This window comes from Macaca nemestrina, chromosome 15, assembly GCF_043159975.1.
Source record: "Macaca nemestrina isolate mMacNem1 chromosome 15, mMacNem.hap1, whole genome shotgun sequence".
In the NCBI taxonomy this organism is placed as follows: domain Eukaryota; kingdom Metazoa; phylum Chordata; class Mammalia; order Primates; family Cercopithecidae; genus Macaca; species Macaca nemestrina.
Genome location: NC_092139.1, coordinates 99,192,431 through 99,215,554, shown reverse-complemented (window position 1 = coordinate 99,215,554; position 23,124 = coordinate 99,192,431). Strand labels below are relative to the sequence as shown.

General features: G+C 45.4%; 2 protein-coding genes across 15 annotated transcripts in view; one reads left to right on the top strand and one right to left on the bottom strand.

Moving 5' to 3' along the window:
• The window catches only part of LOC105487292 (SFI1 centrin binding protein), a 120,926-nt gene that overhangs the window by 57,400 nt on the left and 40,402 nt on the right, over positions 1–23,124 (bottom strand). For 12 of the 14 annotated variants that reach the window (XR_011614070.1, XM_071080422.1, XM_071080427.1 and 9 more), the window contains 2 exons: positions 10,727–10,837; positions 6,519–6,715 (listed from right to left, as the gene is read on the bottom strand). Coding sequence is in view for 13 of the 14 variants with exons in the window: in XM_071080422.1 (XP_070936523.1) it covers positions 6,519–6,715; positions 10,727–10,837 (308 nt within the window). In the remaining variant the exon portion in view is untranslated. The remainder of the gene's footprint in view (positions 1–6,518; positions 6,716–10,726; positions 10,838–23,124) is intronic. The other 2 variants (XM_071080424.1, XM_071080428.1) reach the window with 1 other exon arrangement.
• LOC139358714 (large ribosomal subunit protein eL31-like) lies at positions 7,140–7,569 on the top strand. Its single transcript, XM_071080445.1, has one exon. It carries the CDS (start codon positions 7,155–7,157, stop codon positions 7,530–7,532), a length of 378 nt encoding a protein of 125 aa, XP_070936546.1. The 5' UTR covers positions 7,140–7,154; the 3' UTR covers positions 7,533–7,569.

Here is a 23,124-nt window from a genome sequence, read left to right as displayed (position 1 = left end):
GTCTCAAAAAAAATAAAAAATAGAAAATACTTCCCAACTCATTCTACGAGGCTAGTATTACCTGAACCAAAACCAGACAAAGGTATGACAATAAAAGAACACTAAAGACCAATATCCCTCATGAATACAGAAGCAACCCCACCCCCCTCAACAAAATATTAGCAAATTGAACCCAGCAATATATAAAAAGAATGGCATTAATCTGTGGAACATGGCTGGGTACAGTGGCTCATGTCTGTAATCCCAGCATTTTGGGAGGCTGAGGCAAGTGGACTGCTTGAGCCCAGGAGTTTGAGACCAGCCTGAGCAACAGTGCAAAACCCCATCTCTACAAAAAAATACAAAAGAAAATTAGCTGGCCTTGGTAGCATGCGGTTGTGGTCCCAGCTTCTTAGGAGGATGAAGTGGGAGGATTGCCTAAACCAGGTAGGTCACGGCTACTCTGAGCTGTGACTGCACCACTGCATCCCAGCCTGGGCAACAGAACAAGACCCTATCTTAAAAAAAAATAAATAAATAAAAGTAAGACTGTGAAGCTGATTCAAAATCTGAAGAGCAGCTGGGCATGGTGGCAAGTGCCTGTAGTTCCAGCTATTCAGGAGGCTGAGGCAGGAGGACAGTGTGAGTGCAGGAGTTCAAAATCAACCTGGGCCAAACAGTAAGACACCATCTCAAACAAACAAAAAAAAAAGTTGAAAACTAGTCTATATAATTAACCTTAACAAAAGACTAAAAAAGAAGTCACCTCACAATCATCTCAATAGATACAGGAAAAACAGTTCAAAAATAATTCAACATCTACTAACGATTAAAATGCTCAGAAAACTAGGAATAGAATTTCCTTAACCTGATGAAGGACAGGTATAAAAAAACATACCACGAACATCCTATTTAATGATTAAAAGCTGAATGCTTTTCCCTTAAGACCAAGAACAAAGCAAGGATGTGTCCACTGTTACCACTGCTATTCAATATCATACGGAAGCCCTAGCCAGTAAAATAAAAAAATGAAAAGAGGGCGGGGAGTGGTGGCTCACGCCTGTAATCCCAGCACTTTGGGAGGCCAAGGCGGGTGGATGAGAGGTAAGGAGATTGAGACCATCCTGGCTAACATGGTGAAATTCCGTGTCTACTAAAAATACAAAAAAATAGCTTGGAGGGCGCCTGTAGTCCCAGCTTCAGGAGGCTGAGGCAGGAGAAAGGCGTGAACCTGGGAGGCGGAGCTTGCAATGAGCTGAGATTGTGCCACTGCACTCCAGCCTGGGCGACAGGGCGAGAATCCATCTCAAAAAAAAAAGAAGAAAAAAAGAAAAAGAAAAAAGAAAAGAAGAGGAAGGAATAAAACTGTATCTATTCATAGACAATTTGACTGTCTACATAGAAAACTCCATGGAATTTACAAAAAAGCTGTTAGAAATAATAAATGAGCCAGGCACAGTGGCTCATGCCGTTAATCCCAGCACTTTGGGAGGTCGAGGCAGGCAGATAATGAGGTCAAGAGATGGAGACCAACCTGGCTAACACGGTGAAATCCCGTCTCTACTAAAAATATAAAAAATTAGCAAGGAGTGGTGGCAGGCACTTGTAGTCCCAGCTACTCAGGAGGCTGAGGCAGGAGAATGGCATGAACCTGGGAGGCAGAGCTTGCACTGAGCCAAGATCGCGCCACTGAACTCCAGCCTGGGTGACAGAGTGAGACTCTGTCTCAAAAAAAAAAAAAAAGAAATAATCAATGAACTTAGCAGGGTTGTAGAATATACAAGATCCATATGTAAAACTACAGAATGTTTAGAAGAAAAGGTAAGAGGAAATCTTTGTGACCTTGGGTTAAGGCAAAGTTCTTAGAGATGACAGCTAAGATATGCTATCAAAAAATATAATCCAGCTGGGCACAGTTGCTCCTGACTATAATCCCAGGGCTTTGGAAGCTGAAGTGGGAGAACCGCTTGAGGCCAGGAGTTTGAGACCAGCCTGGGCAACAAAGCAAGACCCCCATCTCTACAAAAAATAAAAACCTTAGCCAGGCATGGTGGGGCATTGCTTGTAGTCCCAGTTACTTGGGAGGCTGAGGTCGGAGCCCAGGAGTTCCAGGCTGCAACGAGTTATCATCACACCACTGAACTCCAACCCGGGCAACAGCGGGACTCTCGCAAAAAAAAAAAAAAAAAAATCCATAAAAACAGAATAGCTTGGACTTCATCAAAATTAAAAACTTTTCCTCTGCAAAAGATACTGTTAAGAGAACAAAAAGACTGGGAGAAAACATAAGCAAATCATGCTTTGACAAAATGCTTGTAACAGAATGCATACTTTACAAAACTAGGCTGGGCTTGGTGGCTCACGCCTGTAGTCCCAGCACTTTGGGAGGCCAAGGCAGGTGGATCCCCTGAGGTCAGGAGTTCCAGACCAGCCTGGCCAACATGGTGAAACTCTGTCTCTACTAAAAAAATACAAAAATTAGCTGGGCATGGCAGCACACCATGTAGTCCCAGCTACTCGGGAGGCTAAGGTGGAAGAATTGCTTAAACCCAGGAGGTCGAGGTTGCAGTGAGCCGAGATTGCACCACTGCACTCCAGCCTGGGCAACAGAGCAAGACTCCGTCAAAAAAAAAAAAAAAAAAAAAAAAACTGTCAAAAAAAACCACACCTAACAAATAAAAAACAAAAAACAAATCTCAACAAGAACACAAACAACCCAATTTAAAAGGACAAAAGATCATGAACAGATACTTCACCAAAAAACAGATATAAATAGCAAATAAGCACAGGAAAAGATACTCAACATCACTAATTATCAGAGAAGTGCAAATTAAAACCACAATGAGATATCATCTTACACCAGTCAGAACGACTATTATTAAAAAGTTAGGTTGGGTGTGGTGGCTCATGCCTGTAATCCTAGCACTTTAGGAGGCTGAGGAAGGAGAAACACTGGAGCCCAGAGGTCCAAGACCAGCTTGGGCAACATACAAGATCCTGTCTCTACAAAATATAAAAAGTTAGCCAGGCATGGTAGCACATGCCTATGGTCCCAGCTACTCAGGAGTCTGAGGTGGGAGGATCACTTGAGCCCAGGAAGTCAAGGCTGCAACAAACTATGACCAAGCCACTGCACTCCAGCCTGGGTGACACAGCAAGACACCCCCCACCTAAAAAAAAAAAAAAAAAAAGATGTTGGCATGGACACAGAGAAAGGGAACACTTTAACACACTGGTGGTGGGAATATAAATTAGTTGAGCTTCTATGGAAAACAGTATAGAGATTTCTCAAAGAACTAAAAACAGAACTACCATTCAACCCAGCAATCCCACTAGGGGGAATATACTCAAAGGAAGAGAAATTATTATATTAAAAAGACACCTGCACTCGTGCAGCACTATTCTCAACAGCAAAGTCATAGAACCAACCTCAGCATCCATCAACAGATACAGAAAATATACACCACAGCCGGGCGTGGTGGCTCATGCCTGTAATCCCAGTACTTTGGGAGGCCGAGGCAGGCAGATCACTTGAGGTCAGGAGTTTGAGACCAGCCTGGCCAATATAGTGAAATCTTGTCTCTACTAAAAATAAAAAATTAGTCAGGCATGGGGGCACATGCCTGTAGTCCCAGGTACTGGATAGGCTGAGGCAGGAACAGAGCTTGAACCCAGGAGGTGGAGGCAGCAGTGAGCTGAGATCACACCACTGCACTCCAGCCTGGGTGACAGAGTGAGAAAGAAAAAGAGAAAGAGAAAGAAAAAGAGAAAGAGAAAAAAAAAGGGAAAGGGAAAGGGAAAGGGAGAAGGAAGGAAGGAAGGAAGGAAGGAGGGAGGGAGGGAGGGAGGGAGGGAGGGAGGGAAGGAAGGAAGGAAGGAAGGAAGGAAGGAAGGAAGGAAGGAAGGAAGGAAGGAAGGAAGGAAGGAAAAGAAAGAAAAGAAAGGAAAGAAGGAAAGAAAAGAAGGAAAGAAAGAAGGAAAAGAAAGAAGGAAGGAAGGAGAGAGAGAAAGAGAGAGAGAAGGAAGGAAGGAAGGAAGGAAGGAAGGAAGGAAGGAAGGAAGGAAGGAAGGAAGGAAGGAAGGAAGGAAGGAAGGAAAGAGAAGAGAGGGCCGGGCGCGGTGGCTCAAGCCTGTAATCCCAGCACTTTGGGAGGCCGAGACGGGCGGATCACGAGGTCAGGAGATCGAGACCATCCTGGCTAACACAATGAAACCCCGTCTCCACTAAAAATACAAAAAAATTAGCCGGGCATGGTGGCGGCACCTGTAGTCCCAGCTACTCGGGAGGCTGAGGCAGGAGAATGGCGGGAACCCGGGAGGCGGAGCTTGCAGTGAGCCGAGATCGCGCCACTGCACTCCAGCCTGGGCGACAGAGCGAGACTCCGCCTCAAAAAAAAAAAAAAGAAAGAGAACAGAGAAGAAAAATATATACCATGGAATACCACCCAGCCATAAAAAGAATGAAGTCATGCCCTTGGCACCAACATGGATGGAACTAGAGGCCATTATCCTAAGTGAACTCAGAAACAGAAAATCAAATATCACATGTTTTCATTTATAGGCGGGAGCTAAACAGCTGGTACTCATGGACATAATAGTGGAGATAATAAACACTGGGGACTCCAAAAGAGGGTAAGGGAGGGTGGAAGAGGGACAAGGGTTGAAAAATTACCTAATTACCTGTCGTGTACAATGTTCACTATTTGGGTAGTGGATACTCAAATCTCCACCGTTATGCAGTATACCCATGTAACAGTAATTTTTTTTTTTTTTTTTTTTTTGAGACGGAGTCTCGCTCTGCCGCCCAGGCTGGAGTACAGTGGCCTGATCTCAGCTCACTGCAAGCTTCCGCCTCCTGGGTTTACGCCATTCTCCTGCCTCAGCCTCCCGAGTAGCTGGGACTACAGGCGCCCGCCACCTCGCCCGGCTAGTTTTTTGTGTTTTTAGTAGAGACGGGGTTTCACCGTGTTAGCCAGGATGGTCTCGATCTCCTGACCTCGTGATCCGCCCATCTCGGCCTCCCAAAGTGCCGGGATTACAGGCTTGAGCCACCGCGCCTGGCCGTAACAGTAATTTTTAAAAACCCACAATTAAATGCCTGTATACACCCACTAGTATCGCCGAAGAAAAAATTTTAATGACAATACAAAGAGGTCAAGAGGATGTAGATAGAGCAAGTAGAACTCTCATGAATTACTGGTGGGAATGCAAAATGGTACAGCCACAATAAAAAAGTTTGCCAGTTACTTAGAGAGTTAAACTTAAGGCCAGGCATGGTGGCTCACACCTGTACTGCCAGAACTTTGGGAGACTGAGGCAGGTGGATTGCTTTAGTCCAGGAGTTTGAAACCAGCTTGGGCAACATGGCGAAAGCCCATCTCTACCAAAATCCAAAAAATTAGCTGTATGTGGTAGTGTGTACCAAAGTCTTGAACTGAATATCAAAAAGAATGAATCTTACTGTATGTAATGAAAAAAACAACCAACCACCAAACAGCATAAGTTACTTACCAGTGAAACAGTGCATTTGGTGCAGTAACTGTGAGGCCTGGGTAGGAGCTTCTCATACTTTGGGAATACAGACAGGGGAAAGACCACTGGGCTAGGGGAGATCAAGGAAAGCTACACATTTAAATGGGCCGGAAGGAAGAACTACAGGGACAAAGATAGAAAGATAAGGAAGTGCACATCCAGTGTGTCAAGAGCAGACGGTGTAGAACAGAAGAGATGAAGACCTTGTGTGACATACCAAGCAGGGTTGACCTTACGTAAAGGAGTGACATGATCTTATCTATGTCTTACCACTCTTGTAGCTATGTGTACAATGAGAAGTAGGAAAAAATAAATGAGGGAGATTAATGAAGAGGTACTTATAACACTCTGGGAAAATGATGAGGATGACTCTCAGGAAGGAGAGATGCAAATATGACTGCAAGCGGTGCCTCAGAGGGCCATCTTAAAAGATTAGGTCAGTGATGACATGAGGCATGAGGAACAGACACCGTTCCTAAGTAAGTCTTCGTAGACAGGAAAAGTCAAAGGAACCGCAGGTGTAAGGGGGGGGGGGAATTGACAGGTTGTACTGGTGACTTGCTGGGTTTGAGGGACCTTTAGGACATGCTGCTGCTAATGCAGTCTGTATTATCATTTTGAAACCCCACTTCTTTTCCCTTAGACTCTCCACATGTTTCACAGAGAAACCAGACTCTGACCAGAGCTAAAGTGGCCACAGTATCACTAAGGGACAACTTGAGCAAAGCAGATCAACAAAGAGCACTGCAGCTCTGCTCCAGAGTCTCTGGGCAACTTGACACAGCAAGATAGACGGCAGCCCCAGGCGCCATAGGAGAGTCCCAGCCAGCACACTGAACCCGTAGGCCAGGAACAGCCAGTCCATACAAATTCTGATTAAACGAGCTTTAAGCGCTCAAACCATGCCATATGGAGAAAACCACAGGGATCCAATCGTACAGGTGCCCACTCAAGAGATCACACTTTCTGAAAAATATGAAAGAGAATCAAACGAATCTTCCTTGGACCTAGAGTTATTTTTCTCTCTGAGACAATGTGCTCGTCCTTCCTGTGACGTTCTGCACAGTAAGTGTGGGCATCTTCTTCACACATGGACTTCTTTTTCTCACCATGAACCTCGGCTCTAATGTACTTGTTCCTCATCTCCTGCTGCTGACGCACGTAGGTCTTCCAGGTCTGGAACATCAGGTTATACAGGTAATACCTAAGGACCCAAAAAAAGCAAACGGCATTTCTTTAAAATAAAACAACAGGCCGGGCGCGGTGGCTCACACTTATAATCCTAGCACTTTCAGAGGCCGAGGCAAGGAGTTCAAGACCAGCCTGGCCAATATGGTGAAACCCCATCTCTACTAAAAATACAAAAATTAGCCGGGTGTGGTGGCACACGCCTGTAATCCCAGCTACTCCGGAGGCTGAGGCAGGAGAATCACTTGAACCCAGGAGGCAGAGGTTGCAGTGAGCCAAGATCGCGCCACTGCACTCAGCCTGAACAACAGAGCAAGACTCTGTCTCAAAAAACAAACAACAGCAAAACAACTCCTAATCCAACACACCAAGTCTGTTCTATACTCAGAAGAAATTAACATTGACGCTTCTGATTTAAAAAACAAAAAACAGCTTTCCAGCTTGGACCCGGCAGAATGGCTCCCGCAAAGAAGGGTGGCGAGAAGAAAAAGGGCCGTTCTGCCATCAACGAGGTGGTGACCCGAGAATACATCATCAACATTCACAAGCGCATCCTTGGAGTGGGCTTCAAGAAGCGTGCCCCTCGGGCACTCAAAGAGATTCGGAAATTTGCCATGAAGGAGATGGGAACTCCAGATGTGCGCATTGATACCAGGCTCAACAAAGCTGTCTGGGCCAAAGGAATAAGGAATGTCCCATACCGAATCCGTGTGCGGCTGTCCAGAAAACGTAATGAGGATGAAGATTCACCAAATAAGCTCTATACTTTGGTTACCTATGTACCTGTTACCACTTTCAAAAATCTACAGACAGTCAATGTGGATGAGAACTAATCGCTGATCATCAAATACATCAAATAAAGTTATAAAATTGAAAAAAAAAAAAACAAAAAAAAACAAAAAAAAACCATATCTGCACCAAAGCTAAAATTTCATTTCCTACAATCACAATGAACTCTATTCTCTTTGAAGAAGAGTCATTCTCCATACCTTAAAGTGTCACTGAGGAAGCAAAGGCTTGACTGCTCCAAGAATAAGTTGACTTTCATCATCCACAAATTCATGATGTTTGGGCCAGGCAGAGTAGCTCACACCTGTAATCTCAGCACTCTGGGAGGCCGAGGCAGGCAGATTACCTGAGGTTGGGAGTTTGAGACCAGCCTGGTCAACATGGTGAAACCCCGTCTTTACTAAAAATATAAAAATTAGCCACACGTAGTGGCATGTGCCTATAGTCTCAGCTACTCAGAGGCTGAGGCAGGAGAATCGCTTGAACCCGGGAGGCGGTGGTTGCAGTGAGCTGAGACTGCTCTACTGCACTCCAGCCTGGGTGACACCAAGACTCTGTCACAAATTAAAAAAAAAAAAAAAAAAAAAAAATCCATGATGTTTGGAAAGACAATCTTGTCTCTTTTTTTTAACACAGGGTCTCACTCTGTCACCTAGGCTGGAGTGCAGTAAGGTAAACATGGCTCACTGTAGCCTTGAGGCCTCCCTGGGCTCAGGTACTCCTCCCACCTTGGCCTCCGAGAAGCTGGGACTACAGGAACACACCACCACTCCCGGCAAATTTTTGTATTTTTTTGTAGAGGGGGCTTTTGCCATGTTCCCTAGGCTGGTCTCAAACTCCTGGGCTCAAGTGATCTCTTGCCCCGGCCTCCTAAAGTGCTAGGATTATAGGTGTGAGCTACGATGCCTGGCCGACAGTCACATCTTAATTATCTTAACTATCCACACTATAAAAAACATCACTTCTCGTTTGCACTACAACATGGTCATTGACGCCTTTTCCTTCTTCTTGATACATACGCCATACATTTTAAGACTTTTGTCTCTTCATATTTTCCTAGTTTTAAATATTTTATTAACATTCATTTTAAAAAGTTTTTTTTTTGAGACAGAGTCTCACTCTGTCGCCCAGGCTGGAGTGCAGTGGCATGATCTCAGCTCACTGTAACCTCCGACTCCTGGGTTCAAGCAATTCTTCTGCCTCAGCCTCCTGAGTGGCTGGGGACTACAGGCACATGCCACCATGCCCAGCTAATTTTTTTATTTTTTTATTTTTATTTTTTGGAGACAGAGTCTTGCTTTGTTGCCCAGGCTGGAGTCCAGTAGTGCGATCTTGACTTACTGCAGTCTCTGCATGCTGAGTTCAATGAATTTTCCGGTCTCAACCTCCCAAATAGCTGGGACTACAGGTGCATGCCGCCACGCCCGGCTAATGTTTTTTGTATTTTCATTGAGATGGGGTTTCACTGTGTTGCCCAGGCTGGAATTTTTATATATATATTTTTTTAATAGAGACGAGGTTTCACCAATGTTAGCCAGGCTGGTCTCGAAATCCTAACCTCAAGTGATCCACCCGCCTCAGCCTCCCAAAGTACTGGGATTACCAGAGTGAGCCACCACACTCGGCCTTCCCCATATATTCACTACTGCAATTCCTAGGCCTTGATTTCATATTCTATCTGCTTACTAAAACAACTCAGTGCGTCTATTTTAATCTGAAATATCCATAAATCAGAACTCTTGTTCCAAAGAACCTAGACAAAGAAATGACTACAATAAGAGTTAATACCATTTTAAATATACAATCTATAAGAAATGACATTCAGGTTTTAAAAAAAGGTCTAAAAATGTATATTTGATATAATAATTCTCAACTGTTACTTTCCCCTTCACTTATCCCTGGGAATGTGAATATCAAGGATTAAGAGTTTTTTCTTTTCTTCTTTGTGTGTGTGTGTGTGTGACAGGATCTAGCTCTGTTGGCCAGGCTGGAGTGAGTGGCACAATCTCGGCTCACTGAAATCTCTGCCTCCCGGGCTCAAGCAATCCGCCTGCCTCAGCCTCCCAAGTAGTTGAGACCACAAGCGCACATCCCTACACCCTGTTGGTATTCTGTACTGTTTGGTAGAGATGGGGTTACATCATGTTGCTAAGGCTGGTCTCAAACTCTTGCGCTTAAGTGATCCACCTGCCTCGGCATTCCAAAGTGCTGGGATTACAGGCATGAGTCACTGTGCCTGGCCTCTATTTTCTTAATATTCTATGTTGGGCATATATTTTCTCCCACAATCAATGTAAATTAGAACAACTTATTATTTTTAAAACAGGGTGGTTTCATGCCTGTAATCCCAGCACTTTGGGAGGCCAAGGCGGGAGAATCACCTGAGGTCAGGAGATTGAGATCAGACTGACCAACATGGAGAAACCTCATCTCTACTAAAAATACAAAATTAGCTGGGCATGGTGGCGCATGCCTGTAATCCCAGCTACTAGGGAGGCTGAGGCAGGAGAATCACTTGAACACAGGGGGCGGAGGTTGCAGTGCACCACTGCACTCCAGCCTGGGCAACAAGAGTGAGATTCCATCTCAAAAAAAAAAAAAAAAATTGGCCAGGTGCAGTGGCTCACGCCTGTAATCCCAGCATTTTGGGAGGCCAAGGCGGGCAGATCACCTGAAGTCAGGAGTTCGAGACCAGCCCAGTCAACATGATGTAACCCTGTCTCTACTAAACCTACAAAAATTAGCTGGGCATGGTGGCACATGCCAGTAATCCCAACTATTCGGGATACTGCGGCAGGAGAATTGCTTGAACCTGGGAGGCGGAGGTTGCAGTGAGCCAAGATCGTGCCACTGCACTCCAGCCTGGGCAACAGAGTGAGACTCTGTCTTAAAACAAACAACAAAAAAAAACCCAGAATACTTTCAGAATTAGAAATTATATAGAAATGAAAATCACTGGGAAAATCCCATTCAAACTATTAGCATAACCAACACATACTGGTTACCTGAATTAGAGGTGTGGGAGGTGTGTGTGTATGTGTGTCTGTGTGCACGTGCCCAGCATGTGCATGCATGCTTGGGTTTAATTTGGAACTTTGATCTTGCTAACTCTAAAAATGATTTGAAGAAAAACAAAAAGTGATCCAAAGTTTGCTTCTTTTGACCATAAACATGCCAACACATAATCATCTGATAATGTGCATCAGTAAAACTGAAGGGGTATAACACGAAACCTGACCTGTAGTGACAGTCAGCTCGAACACAGAGTTTCCACTCATGATGGAAAACCCACCACTCTTCTTTCCATTCTTCGAAGACCTTCCGTAGTAATCGCTGCTCATAGTAAAATCTAGGGCAATACAAAAAAATCATATATATATATGATGATGTTGGAGCTAACATCTCTTCTCGAATCACAGTTTCATATTGTTGCCTTCTCACAAAAAAGTATGGCCAGGCACAGTGGCTAACACCTGTAATCCCAGCACTTTGGGAGGCCGAGGCGGGCATATCACGAGGTCAGGAAATCAAGACCATCCTAACACGGTGAAACCCCATCTCTACTAAAAACAAACAAACAAAAAATGAAAACACCAGCTGGGCGCAGTGCCTCACGCCTGTAATCCCAGCACTTTGGGAGGCCAAGGCGGGTGGATCACAAGGTCAAGAGATCAAGACCATCCTGGCCAACATGGTGAAACCCCATCTCTACTAAAAATGCAAAAATTACCTGGGCACGGTGGCACGCGCCTGTAGTCCCAGCTACTCAGGAGGCTGAGGCAGGAGAACTGCTTGAACCCGGGAGGCAGAGGTTGCAGTGAGCTAAGACTGTGCCACTGCACTCCAGCCTGGTGACAGAGCAAGACTCCGTCTCAAAGAACAAAAAGTAAACACCAAGATAGATTAAAAATAGAGGCCAGGCATGGTGGCTCATGCCTGTAATCCAAACGCTTTGAGAGGTCAAGGTGGGAGGACTGCTTGAGGCCAGGAGTTCAAGACCAACCTCGGCAACATAGCAAGACTCCATCTAGGGCTGAAGTGGTAGTTCATGGCTGTAATCCCAGCACTTTGGGAGGCTGAGGCAGTTGCATTGCTAGAGTTCAGGACCAGGCTGGGTGACATGGTGAAACCCCGTCTCTACAAAAAATAAAAAATTAGCCAGGCACAGTGGGGGCATGCTCTTGTAGTCCCAGCTACCTGGGAGGCTGAGGTGGGAGGATCACTTGAACCCAGGAGGCAGACGTTCCAGTGAACTGAGATTGCACCACTGCACTCCAGCCTGGGCGAAAGAGTAAGAGCCTGTCTCAAATACAAGAAAAAAAAAAAGGCCGGACACGGTGGCTCACACCTGCAATCCCAGCACTTTGGGAAGCTGAAGTGGGCGGATCACAAAGTCAGGAGTTCGAGACCAGATTGGCCGGCATAGTAAAACCCTATCTCTACTAAAAATACAAAAATTAGCTGGGCATGGTGGTATATGCCTGTAGTCCCAGCTACTCGGGAGGCTGAGGCAGGAGAATCGCTTGAACCTGGGAGGCAGAGGTTGTGGTGAGCCGAGATCGAGTCCCTGCACTCCATCCTGGGCAACAGAGTGAGACTTTGTCTCAAAAAATAAATAAATAAATAAGATAGAATAAAATAAAATAAAACACTCCATCTCTACCCAAAAAATAAAAATAAAAAAATTTGTGACGATGTCTCACTACATTACCCAAGCTGTTCTCAATCTCTTGGGCTCAAGCGATACTCTCACCTGAGCCTCCCAAAGTGCTGGGATTACACACATGAGCCACTGTACCCAGCTCTGAAATTTTTTTTTTTTTTTTGAGACAGAGTTTTGCTCTTGTTGCCCAGGTTGGAGTGCAATGGTGTGATCTCTGCTCACCGCAACCTCTGCCTCCTGGCTTCAAGCGATTCCCCTGCCTCAGCCTCCTGAGTACCTGGGATTACAGGCATGAGCCACCACGCCCAGCTAATTTTATTTTTTGTAGAGACGGGGTTTCTCCATGCTGATCAGGCTGGTCTCAAACTCCTGACTTCAGGTGATCCGCCTACCTCAGCTTCCCAAAGTGCTGGGATTACAGGCTTGAGTCACCGCGTCCGGCCCCCCCAGAATTTTTTTAGTTAGCCAAGTATGGAGGCATGTACCTGTGGTCCCAGCTACTCCAGAGGCTTAGATGGGAGGACAGCTTGAGCCCCAGAGGTCAAGGCTGCCCTGAGCCATGAATGTGCCACTGCACTCTGGTCTGGGCAACAGAGCGAAACCCTATCTCTTAAACAATCAAAAAAACTTAAAAAGAGGGAAAATAGACATATTTGGCTTTTTCAGGTCAGAATCTCAGAGCTACTTAAACCAGAAATGAGGTTAAAAATTTTCTAATATTGATTTTACTGATTAAAGATGTTAAAGTAAAATAAAAATCTGACTTTTCTTTGGAGACAGGGTCTTGCTCTGTTGCCCTGGCTGGAATGCAGTGGTACAGTCACGGCTCACTGCAGCCTTAACATCCTAGGCTCAAGTGATCCTTTCACCTCAGCCTCCCAAGTAGCTGTGACTACAGACATGCTCCACTACTACACCTGGTTAATTTTTTATTTTTTGTAGAGGCAGGGTTTCACTATGTTACCCAAGCTAGTCTTGAACTCCTGAGCTCAGGTGATCCTCCTCCCTTGGTCTCCCAAAATTTGACTTTTCAAATACCGTAAAGTGAATTGAAAATTACTATTTTTAATTTTTTATTCACCAGAATGAAAAATATTTTTGTTACTAAAAAGTAGGAATGTCTTATTTACAAACATATGAAATTAAAGTTATAAAATAAGTAAATGCCTAATAATATTCCTAGTACTTAACAGGAACATACGATATGAATTTAGCTGAAATCTGAAGAGGGGAGTTATAAACAACAGCAAAAGATGAGTAAGAGAAATTCGTCAGGAAAAAGGTAATAAGGAACACAGAAGAGCAGTGACAGATGGTGTTGATTTTTAAAAATTTTTTTTGTAACAGTCTTGCTCTGTCACCCAAGCTGGAGGGCAGTGGCATGATCTCTGCTCACTGTAATCTCCACCTCATGGGTTCAAGTTATTCTCGTGCCTTAGTCTCTCAAGTAGCTGTAACTCCTGGTACATGCCACCCAACCGAGATAATTTTTTGTATTTCAGTAGAGACGGGTTTTCACCATGTTGCCCAGGCTGGTCTCACACTCCTGAGCTCAGACAATCTGCCCACCTTGGCCGCCCAAAGTGCTGGGATTACAAGCATGAGCCACCGCACTGGCCTGTCAATCACTTTGAATTTCTTTTCATGGTTCTGCAGGTTACTAACATGTTGCTCCTCCTAACCCACTCATAATTTTGTTTTAATTTGAGACAGAGTCTCGCTCTGTTGCCCAGGCTGGAGTGCAGTGGCACGATCTCAGCTCACTGCAAGCTCCGTCTCCCAGGTTCTAACGATTCTCCTGCCTCAGCCTCCTGAGTAGCTGGGACTACAGGTGCATGCCACCACGCGCAGCTAATTTTTGTACTTTTAGTAAAGATGGGGTTTTGCCATAATGGCCAGGCTGGTCTCGAACTCCCGAGCTCGGGTGGTCCACTGGCCTCAGCCTCCCAAAGTGCTGGGATTACAGGCGTGAACTACTGCGCTCAATTCCACTCACGGTTTTTTTTGTTTTTTTTTTTTTTTGAGACGGAGTCTTGCTGTGTCACCCAGGCTGGAGTGCAATGGCCAGATCTCGGCTCACTGCAAGCTCCGCCTCCCAGGTTCACGCCATTCTCCTGCCTCAGCCTCCCGAGTAGCTGGGACTACAGGCACCCGCCACCTCGCCCGGCTAGTTTTTTTTGTGTATTTTTTATTAGAGACGGGGTTTCACCGTGTTAGCCAGGATGGTCTCGATCTCCTGACCTCGTGATCCGCCCGTCTCGGCCTCCCAAAGTGCTGGGATTACAGGCTTGAGCCACCGCGCCCGGCCCCACTCACGGTTTTTAAAAACTAGCTTACAAAGACATACATAAGGGAATTCACCTCACTATTGCTTATAATAATAACAAGAGAAGAGTGAAACCCCACAAATACCCATCAAAAGAGGACAGGTTAATAATACAATTCAATCAATGCCATGCGCTCATTTTCTATGAATGAGGCAGACCTACGGGTACTGAAGGGACAGATGCCTCAGAAAGTGATTTGGTGAAAAAATAAAATCACTGCACGGTATGTATAATATGGTATGTTTTTTAAAAAATTAGGTCAGGCGCAGTGGCTCACATCTGTAATCGAAGCTCTTTGGGAGGCCAAGGCGGGCAGATCACTTGAGGTCAGGAGTTTGAGACCAGCCTGGCCAACATGGCAAAACCTACCAAAAATACGAAAATTAGCTGGGCATGGTGGTGCATGCCTGTAGTCCCAGCTACTTGGGAGGCTGAGGCACAAGAATTGCTTCAACCCAGGAGGTGGAGGTTGCAGTAAGCTGAGATCAGGCCACTGCACTCCAGCCTGGCTGACAAAGCAAGACTCTGTCTCAAAGAACGAATGAATAAATAAATAATAGAATATATATATATATTTTTTGAGACAGAGCTTCCCTCTTGTCGCCCAGTCTAGAGTGCAATGGCACGATCTCAGTTCACTGCAACCTCCACCTCCCGGGTTCAAGTGATTCTCCTTCCTAAGCCTCCCATGTAGCTGGGCTTACAGGCGTACATGACCACGCCCAGCTAATTTTTGTATTTTTAGTAGAGACAGGGTTTCACCACGTTGGCCAGGCTGGGCTTGAACTCCTGACCTCAGGTGATCTGCCTGCCTCAGCCTCCCAAAGTGCTGGGATTACAAACATGTGCCACCGCACCCGGCCTAATTTTATGTATTTACAGCACCCATATGTTGGAATACATCAAATATATACACACACACACACACACTTGTGTACATATAAACAAGCATGTGTGTATGTATACATAAATGATTATATCATACATATTAAAAGCCTGAAAAGACTCCAGAATATCAAACTAATGCCAGTGGTTCTCTCTTGGGGAAGGGGGGATTATAGGAGACTGGCTCCTAAACTGTACATTTCTATAATATTTGAAAGATTGTTGAACAGATTCATTCACAATTCTTTTTTTTTTTTTTTTTTTTTGAGACAGAGTCTTCTCTGTCACCTAGGCTGGAGTACAGTGGCGTCATCTCGGCTCACTGCAACCTCTGCCTCTAGAGTTTAAGCAATTCTCCTGCCTTAGCCTCCTGAATAACTGGGATAACAGGCACACGCCACCACGCCCAGCTAATTTTTGTATTTTTAGTAGAAACGGGGTTTCACCATGTTGGCCAGGCTGGTCTCGAACTCTTGACCTTGTGATCCGCCTGCCTCGGCCTTCCAAAGTGCTGGGATTACAGGTGTGAGCCACTGTGCCCAGCCTACAATTCTAAAAAACTGTAATAAAAAGGAACCATTTGCACATGGTAAAATGAACATATCCATTTACCTCCTTCCATTCCCCATGCCGCATTAAATAACAGCAAATATATTCAAAAAGGTGTCAGCCTATAAAGACCAAGAGAATAGGAGAAAGGGTGACAGCCAAGAGCTGTCAACAAATTTTAGTCAATTTTAGGCAAGAGAGTTGCAGATGAATCACCAGATAAAGGAGATAATTAAGTGTCTTGTTGTGGGGGAAGAAGGGAGACAAGAAGCACCCACCTGGTGGCACAGGCTCCCCAGAAAGGGGTGGAAATGAGAAGTATCAGGAGACGAGGAGCTGTGGACTGAGATGAAAACACAGGATTGTTTACAAGCCTGTGTGTCAGAAGCGGTTAGACCCCTGGATCCCATTATTCACTCAAGCAGAGACTCAGGTATATCTCTGGAGAAGCGAGCCACAGGAGAACTGGACTCCAGAATACTAGGCAAAGCTTGGGAGATGGTCCTAGACCAAAAGTCTACATACTGAACAATGAGACCTACCATCCCTTTTCCTGCTTGCAGCCAAGCTTATAATTAACACCTTCGGCTGGGCGCAGTGTCATGTTCATAATCCCAGCACTTTGGGAGGCCAAGGTGGGTGGATCACTTGAGGGCAGCCCGAGACCAGCCTGGCCAACATGGCAAGACCTCCATCTCTACTAAAAATACAAAAATTAGCCGGGCATGGTGGTGCATGCCCATGGTCTCAGTTACTTGGGAGGATGAAGCAGGAGACTCACATGAACCTGAGAGGTAGAGGTTGTAGTAAGCCGAGATCATACCACTGTACTCCAGCCTGGGTGACAGAGTAAGATTCTGTTTAAAAAAAAAAACAGAAAAAAAAAACCAAACTGTAGGCCGGGCACGGTGGCTCAAGCCTGTAATCCCAGCACTTTGGGAGGCCGAGACGGGCGGATCACGAGGTCAGGAGATCGAGACCATCCTGGCTAACACGGTGAAACCCCATCTCTACTAAAAATACAAAAAAAAATAAGCCGGGCGAGGTGGCGGGCGCCTGTAGTCCCAGCTGCTCGGGAGGCTGAGGCAGGAGAATTGCGCGAACCCGGGAGGCGGAGCTTGCAGTGAGCGGAGATCTGGCCACTGCACTCCAGCCTGGGCGACAGAGCCAGACTCAAAAAAAAAAAAAAAAAAACACCAAACTGTAGGCCGGGCGTGGTGGCTCACGCCTGTAATCCCAGCACTTTGGGAGGTTGAAGTGGGTGGATCACAAGGTCAGGAGTTCAATACCAGCCTGGCCAAAAGGGTGAAACCCCATCTCTACTAATAATACAAAAATTAGCCAGGCATGGTGGTGGGCACCTGTAATCCCAGCTACTCAAGAGGCTGAGGCAGGAGAATTGCTTGAACCTCGGAGGCGGAGGGTGCAGTGAGTCAGTCGCGCCACTGCACTCCAGCCTGGGTGACAGAGCAAGACAGTCTCAGAAAAAAAAAAGTTAAATAAATAAAAATTTTAAAATTTTAAAAATTACCACCTTCATCTCCATCCCATCCCATACCAGAAGGAGTTGGAGGGTGTCTCTTTTGTCTGGGGAAAACTGATCAACCTAAGGGGAAAGGTCTTCAGAGACACAGACAGCTAGATTCCCTGGTGAAATCTACCCCAAAGCCTATAGTGAAGCCTTCAAGTTGTAAGTCCTCATGCTTACATATAAAAGCTTCTGGCTGGGTGTGGTGGCTCACACCTGTAATCCCAGCACTTTGGGAGGCCGAGGCAAATCACCTGAAGTCAGGAGTTTAAGACCAGCCTGACCAACGTGGTGAAACCCCATCTCTACTAAAAATTCAAAAAGTAGCCAGGCGTGGTGGTGCATGCCTGTAATCCCAGCTACTCAGGAGGCTGAGGCAGGAGAATCACTTGAATCCAGGAGGCGGAGGTTGCAGTGAGCTGAGATTGCGCCGTTGTACTCTAGCCTAGGCAACAGAGTGAGACCTTGTCTCAAAAAAAAAAAAAAGGCTTCTAAAATTAGCTTTTTAGGGCCCTGCTGTTTTTTTTTGAGACGGAGTCTTGCTCTGTCACCCAGGCTGGAGTGCAGTGGCCGGATCTCAGCTCACTGCAAGCTCCGCCTCCCGGGTTCACGCCATTCTCCTGCCTCAGCCTCCCGAGTAGCTGGGACTACAGGCACCCGCCACTTCGCCCGGCTAGTTTTTTTTTTTTGTATTTTTTAGTAGAGACGGGGTTTCACCGTGTTAGCCAGGATGGTCTCGATCTCCTGACCTCGTGATCCGCCCGTCTCGGCCTCCCAAAGTGCTGGGATTACAGGCTTGAGCCACCACGCCCGGCCATCTGCTGTTAAATATAAACAGACAATATAAGAATCTCTTGACATTTGAGGAAAGGCTCCAACATGGCACAGTGACCAAAAACGCAAAGAAAAAAGGATCTTAGAAGACACACAGTGTAAGCAGATAAAAATCTTAAAAACAGGCCGGGCGCGGTGGCTCAAGCCTGTAATCCCAGCACTTTGGGAGGCCGAGACGGGCAGATCACAAGGTCAGGAGATCGAGACCATCCTGGCTAACACGGTGAAACCCCGTCTCTACTAAAAATACAAAAAACTAGCCGGGCGAGGTGGCGGGCGCTTGTAGTCCCAGCTACTCGGGAGGCTGAGGCAGGAGAATGGCGTAAACCCGGGAGGTGGAGCTTGCAGTGAGCTGAGATCCGGCCACTGCACTCCAGCGTGGGCGACAGAGCGAGACTCTGTCTCAAAAAAAAAAAAAAAAAAAAAAAAATCTTAAAAACAAACCACATTATCCTCAAAAAATTTTGAGCCTCCAGGATACTATTAAAAAGAAAGGAAACATGCAGAGAACAAAAGCAGCTTTTAGAAATTAAAAAGGGAACATGCAGAGAACAAAAACAAGCTCTTGGAAATTAACAATATGACAGCAGAAATGAAAAAAAAATCTACAGGTGACACAAAAAGTTGGTTGGTCTTGTAGGCCACGGTAAGGACTATGGGCTTTTACTTTCAGCAGGAAGCCACTGGAAGTCTGACAGAATGATGTGACTTGATTTACTCAGACTACCTACTGAGAAGATACTGACTAGGGGCAAGACAGGAAGCAGGAGACCAATGAGGAGTCACTGGAGTCACTTGAGGGAGAGATGCTGATGGCTTGCACCAGGTGGTAGCTACTAAAGGTCTCAAAAGTGGCTGGATTCTGAATGCATTTTGAAGGTTGAAGCAATATGATTTTGGCACTTCACATTTTAAATTGGGGTGTGAAAGAATAAGAGGTGTGAAGGATGACTTCACCGTTTCTGACCTGAGCACTTGGAAGGATGGAGTTTCCCCTGAGAGGGGAAAGATGACGATTTCAGTTTTGGAGATACTATGGTGTGACACCCAGTGGAGCTGTCACGTATGTAAAAGTCCAGAGTTTCAAGGCAGAGGTCTTGGCTGGGCATACACATCTGAGAATTACTGTGAGATTTGATGAGATTTCGGCTGTGGGGCAGCTAGAGAAGCAGTGCAAAGACTAGGTGTTGGGGTATTTAGATGAGGAAGAAAACAAAGGAGAGTTAGAAGGGGCAGTCAAACGGGTAGGAGAAAAAACAAGAGGATGGTAACTAGAAGCTGGGAGAAGAAAGCGATTCTAGAAGAAGGAAATGATGGACTCTCTAATGCTACCTGGTAGGTCAAGTTAAAGAAAGTTTAGGAATTCATCATTGACTGTAGCAAATTTAGTGACTTTAACAAAAACAGGAGAAATTCATCATGTGAAACACAGGAGAGGCTGCAGCAGTCAGGGACATTTCTTTTTTTTTTTTTTTTTTTTTTTTTGAGACGGAGTCTTGCTCTGTAGCCCGGGCTGGAGTGCAGTGGCCGGATCTCAGCTCACTGCAAGCTCCGCCTCCCGGGTTTACGCCATTCTCCTGCCTCAGCCTCCGGAGTCAGGGACATTTCTGAAGTGAGGGTCTTTGATGTCTAGGTGCTACCCAAGCCATATATGAAGCTGCCTTAATATGTGAGTTGTGCCATTCACAGCTAAGTAGTTGGAAATCAATCTCATGAAGCCCACTAAGACTGAATATCCGCACCCCAATTTTGACCTGCGGGCGCTGCCCCGTGACTCCCACTAAAACCCATTAAGAAGCTGTGTCCTTAAGGACTGAAGAAAAATTATACTCTGGAGAAATTGTACTTAAAAAAAAAAATGGATGGCCAGGCGCGGTGGCTCAAGCTTGTAATCCCAGCACTTTGGGAGGCCGAGACGGGCGGATCACGAGGTCGGGAGATCGAGACCATCCTGGCTAACACGGTGAAACCCCGTCTCTACTAAAATACAAAAAAAACTAGCCGGGCGCGGTGGCGGGCGCCTGTAGTCCCAGCTACTCGGGAGGCTGAGGCAGGGGAATGGCGTGAACCCGGGACGCGGGGCTTGCAGTGAGCTGAGATCCGGCCACTGCACTCCAGCCTGGGCAACAGAGCCAGACTCCGTCTCAAAAAAAAAAAAAAAAAAAAAGGTTAAGGATGGGTGCAGAGGCTCATGCTGTAATCCCAGCACTTTGGGAGGCTGAGGCAGGTGGATCATCTGAGGTTAGGAGCTCAAGACCAACCTGACCAACATGGTAAAACCCCGTATCTACTAAAAATACAAAAAATAGCCAGGCGTGGTGGCGCATGCCTGTAGTCCCAACTATTTGGGAGGCTGAGACAGGAGAATTGCTTGAACCCAGGAGGCGAAAGTTGCAGTGAGCCAAAATCCCACCATTGCACTCCAGCCTAGGCAACAAGAGCGAAACTCTGTCTCAAAAACAACAACAAAAAACAAAGCTAAAACATTAAGCACATAAAGGCATTATTCTGCAGTTTGTGGCATGGTATTATTCCCGCCCAACACACCTAAAATTGAGAAATAAATAACTCAGTATGGAAAAAGACTAAAAACAAAGATCAGGATGCCCAGTGTTCCCCCAAGTAACAAAGAACCCACTTGATTTTAACAGATTGATATTTGATATTGATATATAGATATTGGAAAATAACTATCCCTTCACAAGTTTCTAAGTCAATGGAAACAGTATCAAAATTCTAATTTCGGTAGCTGCTTAGAAAACAAATATTCTCACTCTATCATTTTCTGTAACTTGCAAAATTGAGGCCTACAGGTATAACTATCCTCAGATCAAATAATTAGGTAGGGCCTGGGTTACAACCAAAGCTCAGGTCTCCTTAATTCTAGTCCAGTATTCTTTCCTCTACACCCAGCCACCACTGAAGAGCGAAGACGTGAAAAACAGCACAATGCAAATGTTTTAAAGCAGTGTAGCAGTGTCAGCTAGCAGTCACTGGTAACCCAACACCCACGGCCAAGCCCTTTTTCTCATCAGTATCCAATACAAAGGACAGAAAGATTTCTTTCCCAACCTCCTCTGTAGCGAAAGGTGGCCGGTGACAAAACTCTGGCCAATGAGGCAGAAGCAGAATGTGGTGGGGAACTTCCAGGGAAGTTTTCCTTCCTGATAAAGAGATCAAATGGACGCCTCCCTTACCCCCACCTTCCTGTGTAAACTTAGAACAGTCATCTTGCAACTACGAAGTGTCACCTATGAGGACAAAGGGCCAACGTGCTAAGGATGTTGAACTAGAAAGGTACCAGAAGCCTGAGCCTGAAACTACATGACTGAACAGTTGAAGCAATACCAGTAACTGCCAATCTCCAGATGGCTTGTTTAAAAAAAAGAAAGTAAATCCCCTCATGCCTATAATCCTAATACTTTGAGAGGCTGAGGCAGGGAGGATCGCTTAAGCACAGGAGTTCAAAACCAGTCTGGAAAACATAGTGAGACCCCTGTCTCTAAAAGTAAAAAAATTTAACAATTTTTTTTTAAAAAAGGAAAAAGCAAATCTCAATTTATTTCAGCCATTGTTAGACTTTCTCTTAAAGTCAGTGTACTTCTAACATACAATCAGCATTTCCCAAGGACTTGGAAAGCATTATTTGAAGTGAGGTTCCCAGTCAAATATGGTTCAAATATCGATAAATAAAATTGCGTAAAAAATGGATTTCAGGGCTGGGCATGGTGGCACACGCCTGTAATCCCAGCATTTTGGAAGGCCATGGCAGGTGGATCACCTGAGGTCAGGAGTTCAAGACCACCCTGGCCAAAATGGTGAAACCCCTTCTCTACTGAAAATACAAAAAATAGTAGGGCATGATGGCGTGCACCTTTAATCCCAGCTAACCAGGAGACTGAGGCAGGAAAATTGCTTGAATCCAGAAAGTGGAGGTTGCAGTGAGCCAAGATTGTGCCACTGCACTCCAGCCTGGGCAACAAGAGCAAAACTCCATCTCAAAAAAAAAAAAGACAAAAAACAAAAACCAAAACAACTAGATTTTAGGAAAATAGTGGAGGTAGTAACACAGTTTTCAATCTTTGGATCCCCAAGTCGCATCTGAGAAACCTAACAATAGGAGAACCCCAAAACAGCCAATGAGTAGTCACTGGAAGGCAGAGACGCCCAATTTGAGATGAGCAGCTGAAACTATAAGTTTTATCCTCTCCAGCACCAGGGCTCACATAAGAACTGAAACAGCTAGAGCAGTCCAGCCCCTAGGGAATCTCAAAACTGACCTGCCAGGGTACCCTTCTAGGACAGGGCTTCATATGGAGGAGAAACAGCCACGGGTAGAAAAAAATTTGAGCAGGGGAGGGTCAAAAGAGACAAGGAAAAAGAAGATCCAGACCAAGTGTGGTAAGGGAACAAAACCAGGATACCCCATAAAAAAAGCCACTATATTTCTGAACCCTAAACAAAAACAACAGAAGCAGTTCTATGAAATTAGTAAAAATTAACTGAACCTTGACTCACTCTAAAAGTTCAGGATAATAAGGCAAGTGTGGTGGCTTGTGCCTACAGTCTCAGCTACTTGGGAGGCTGAGGCAGAAGGATTACTTGAGCCCATGAGTTCAAGGCTGCAGTGAGCTATGATCACATCACTGCAGGGCAATATAGCAAGACCTCGTCTCTAAAGAATATATAAAGACATAAATTTAAATATTAAAATTCAGGAAAACTAATTTCACATAAAAATAAGTAATAAAATTAGCCGGGCATGGTGGTGCACATCTGTAATCCTAGCTACTTGGGAGGCTGAGGCAGGAGAATCGCTTGAATCCAGGAGGCAGAGGTTGCAGTGAGCC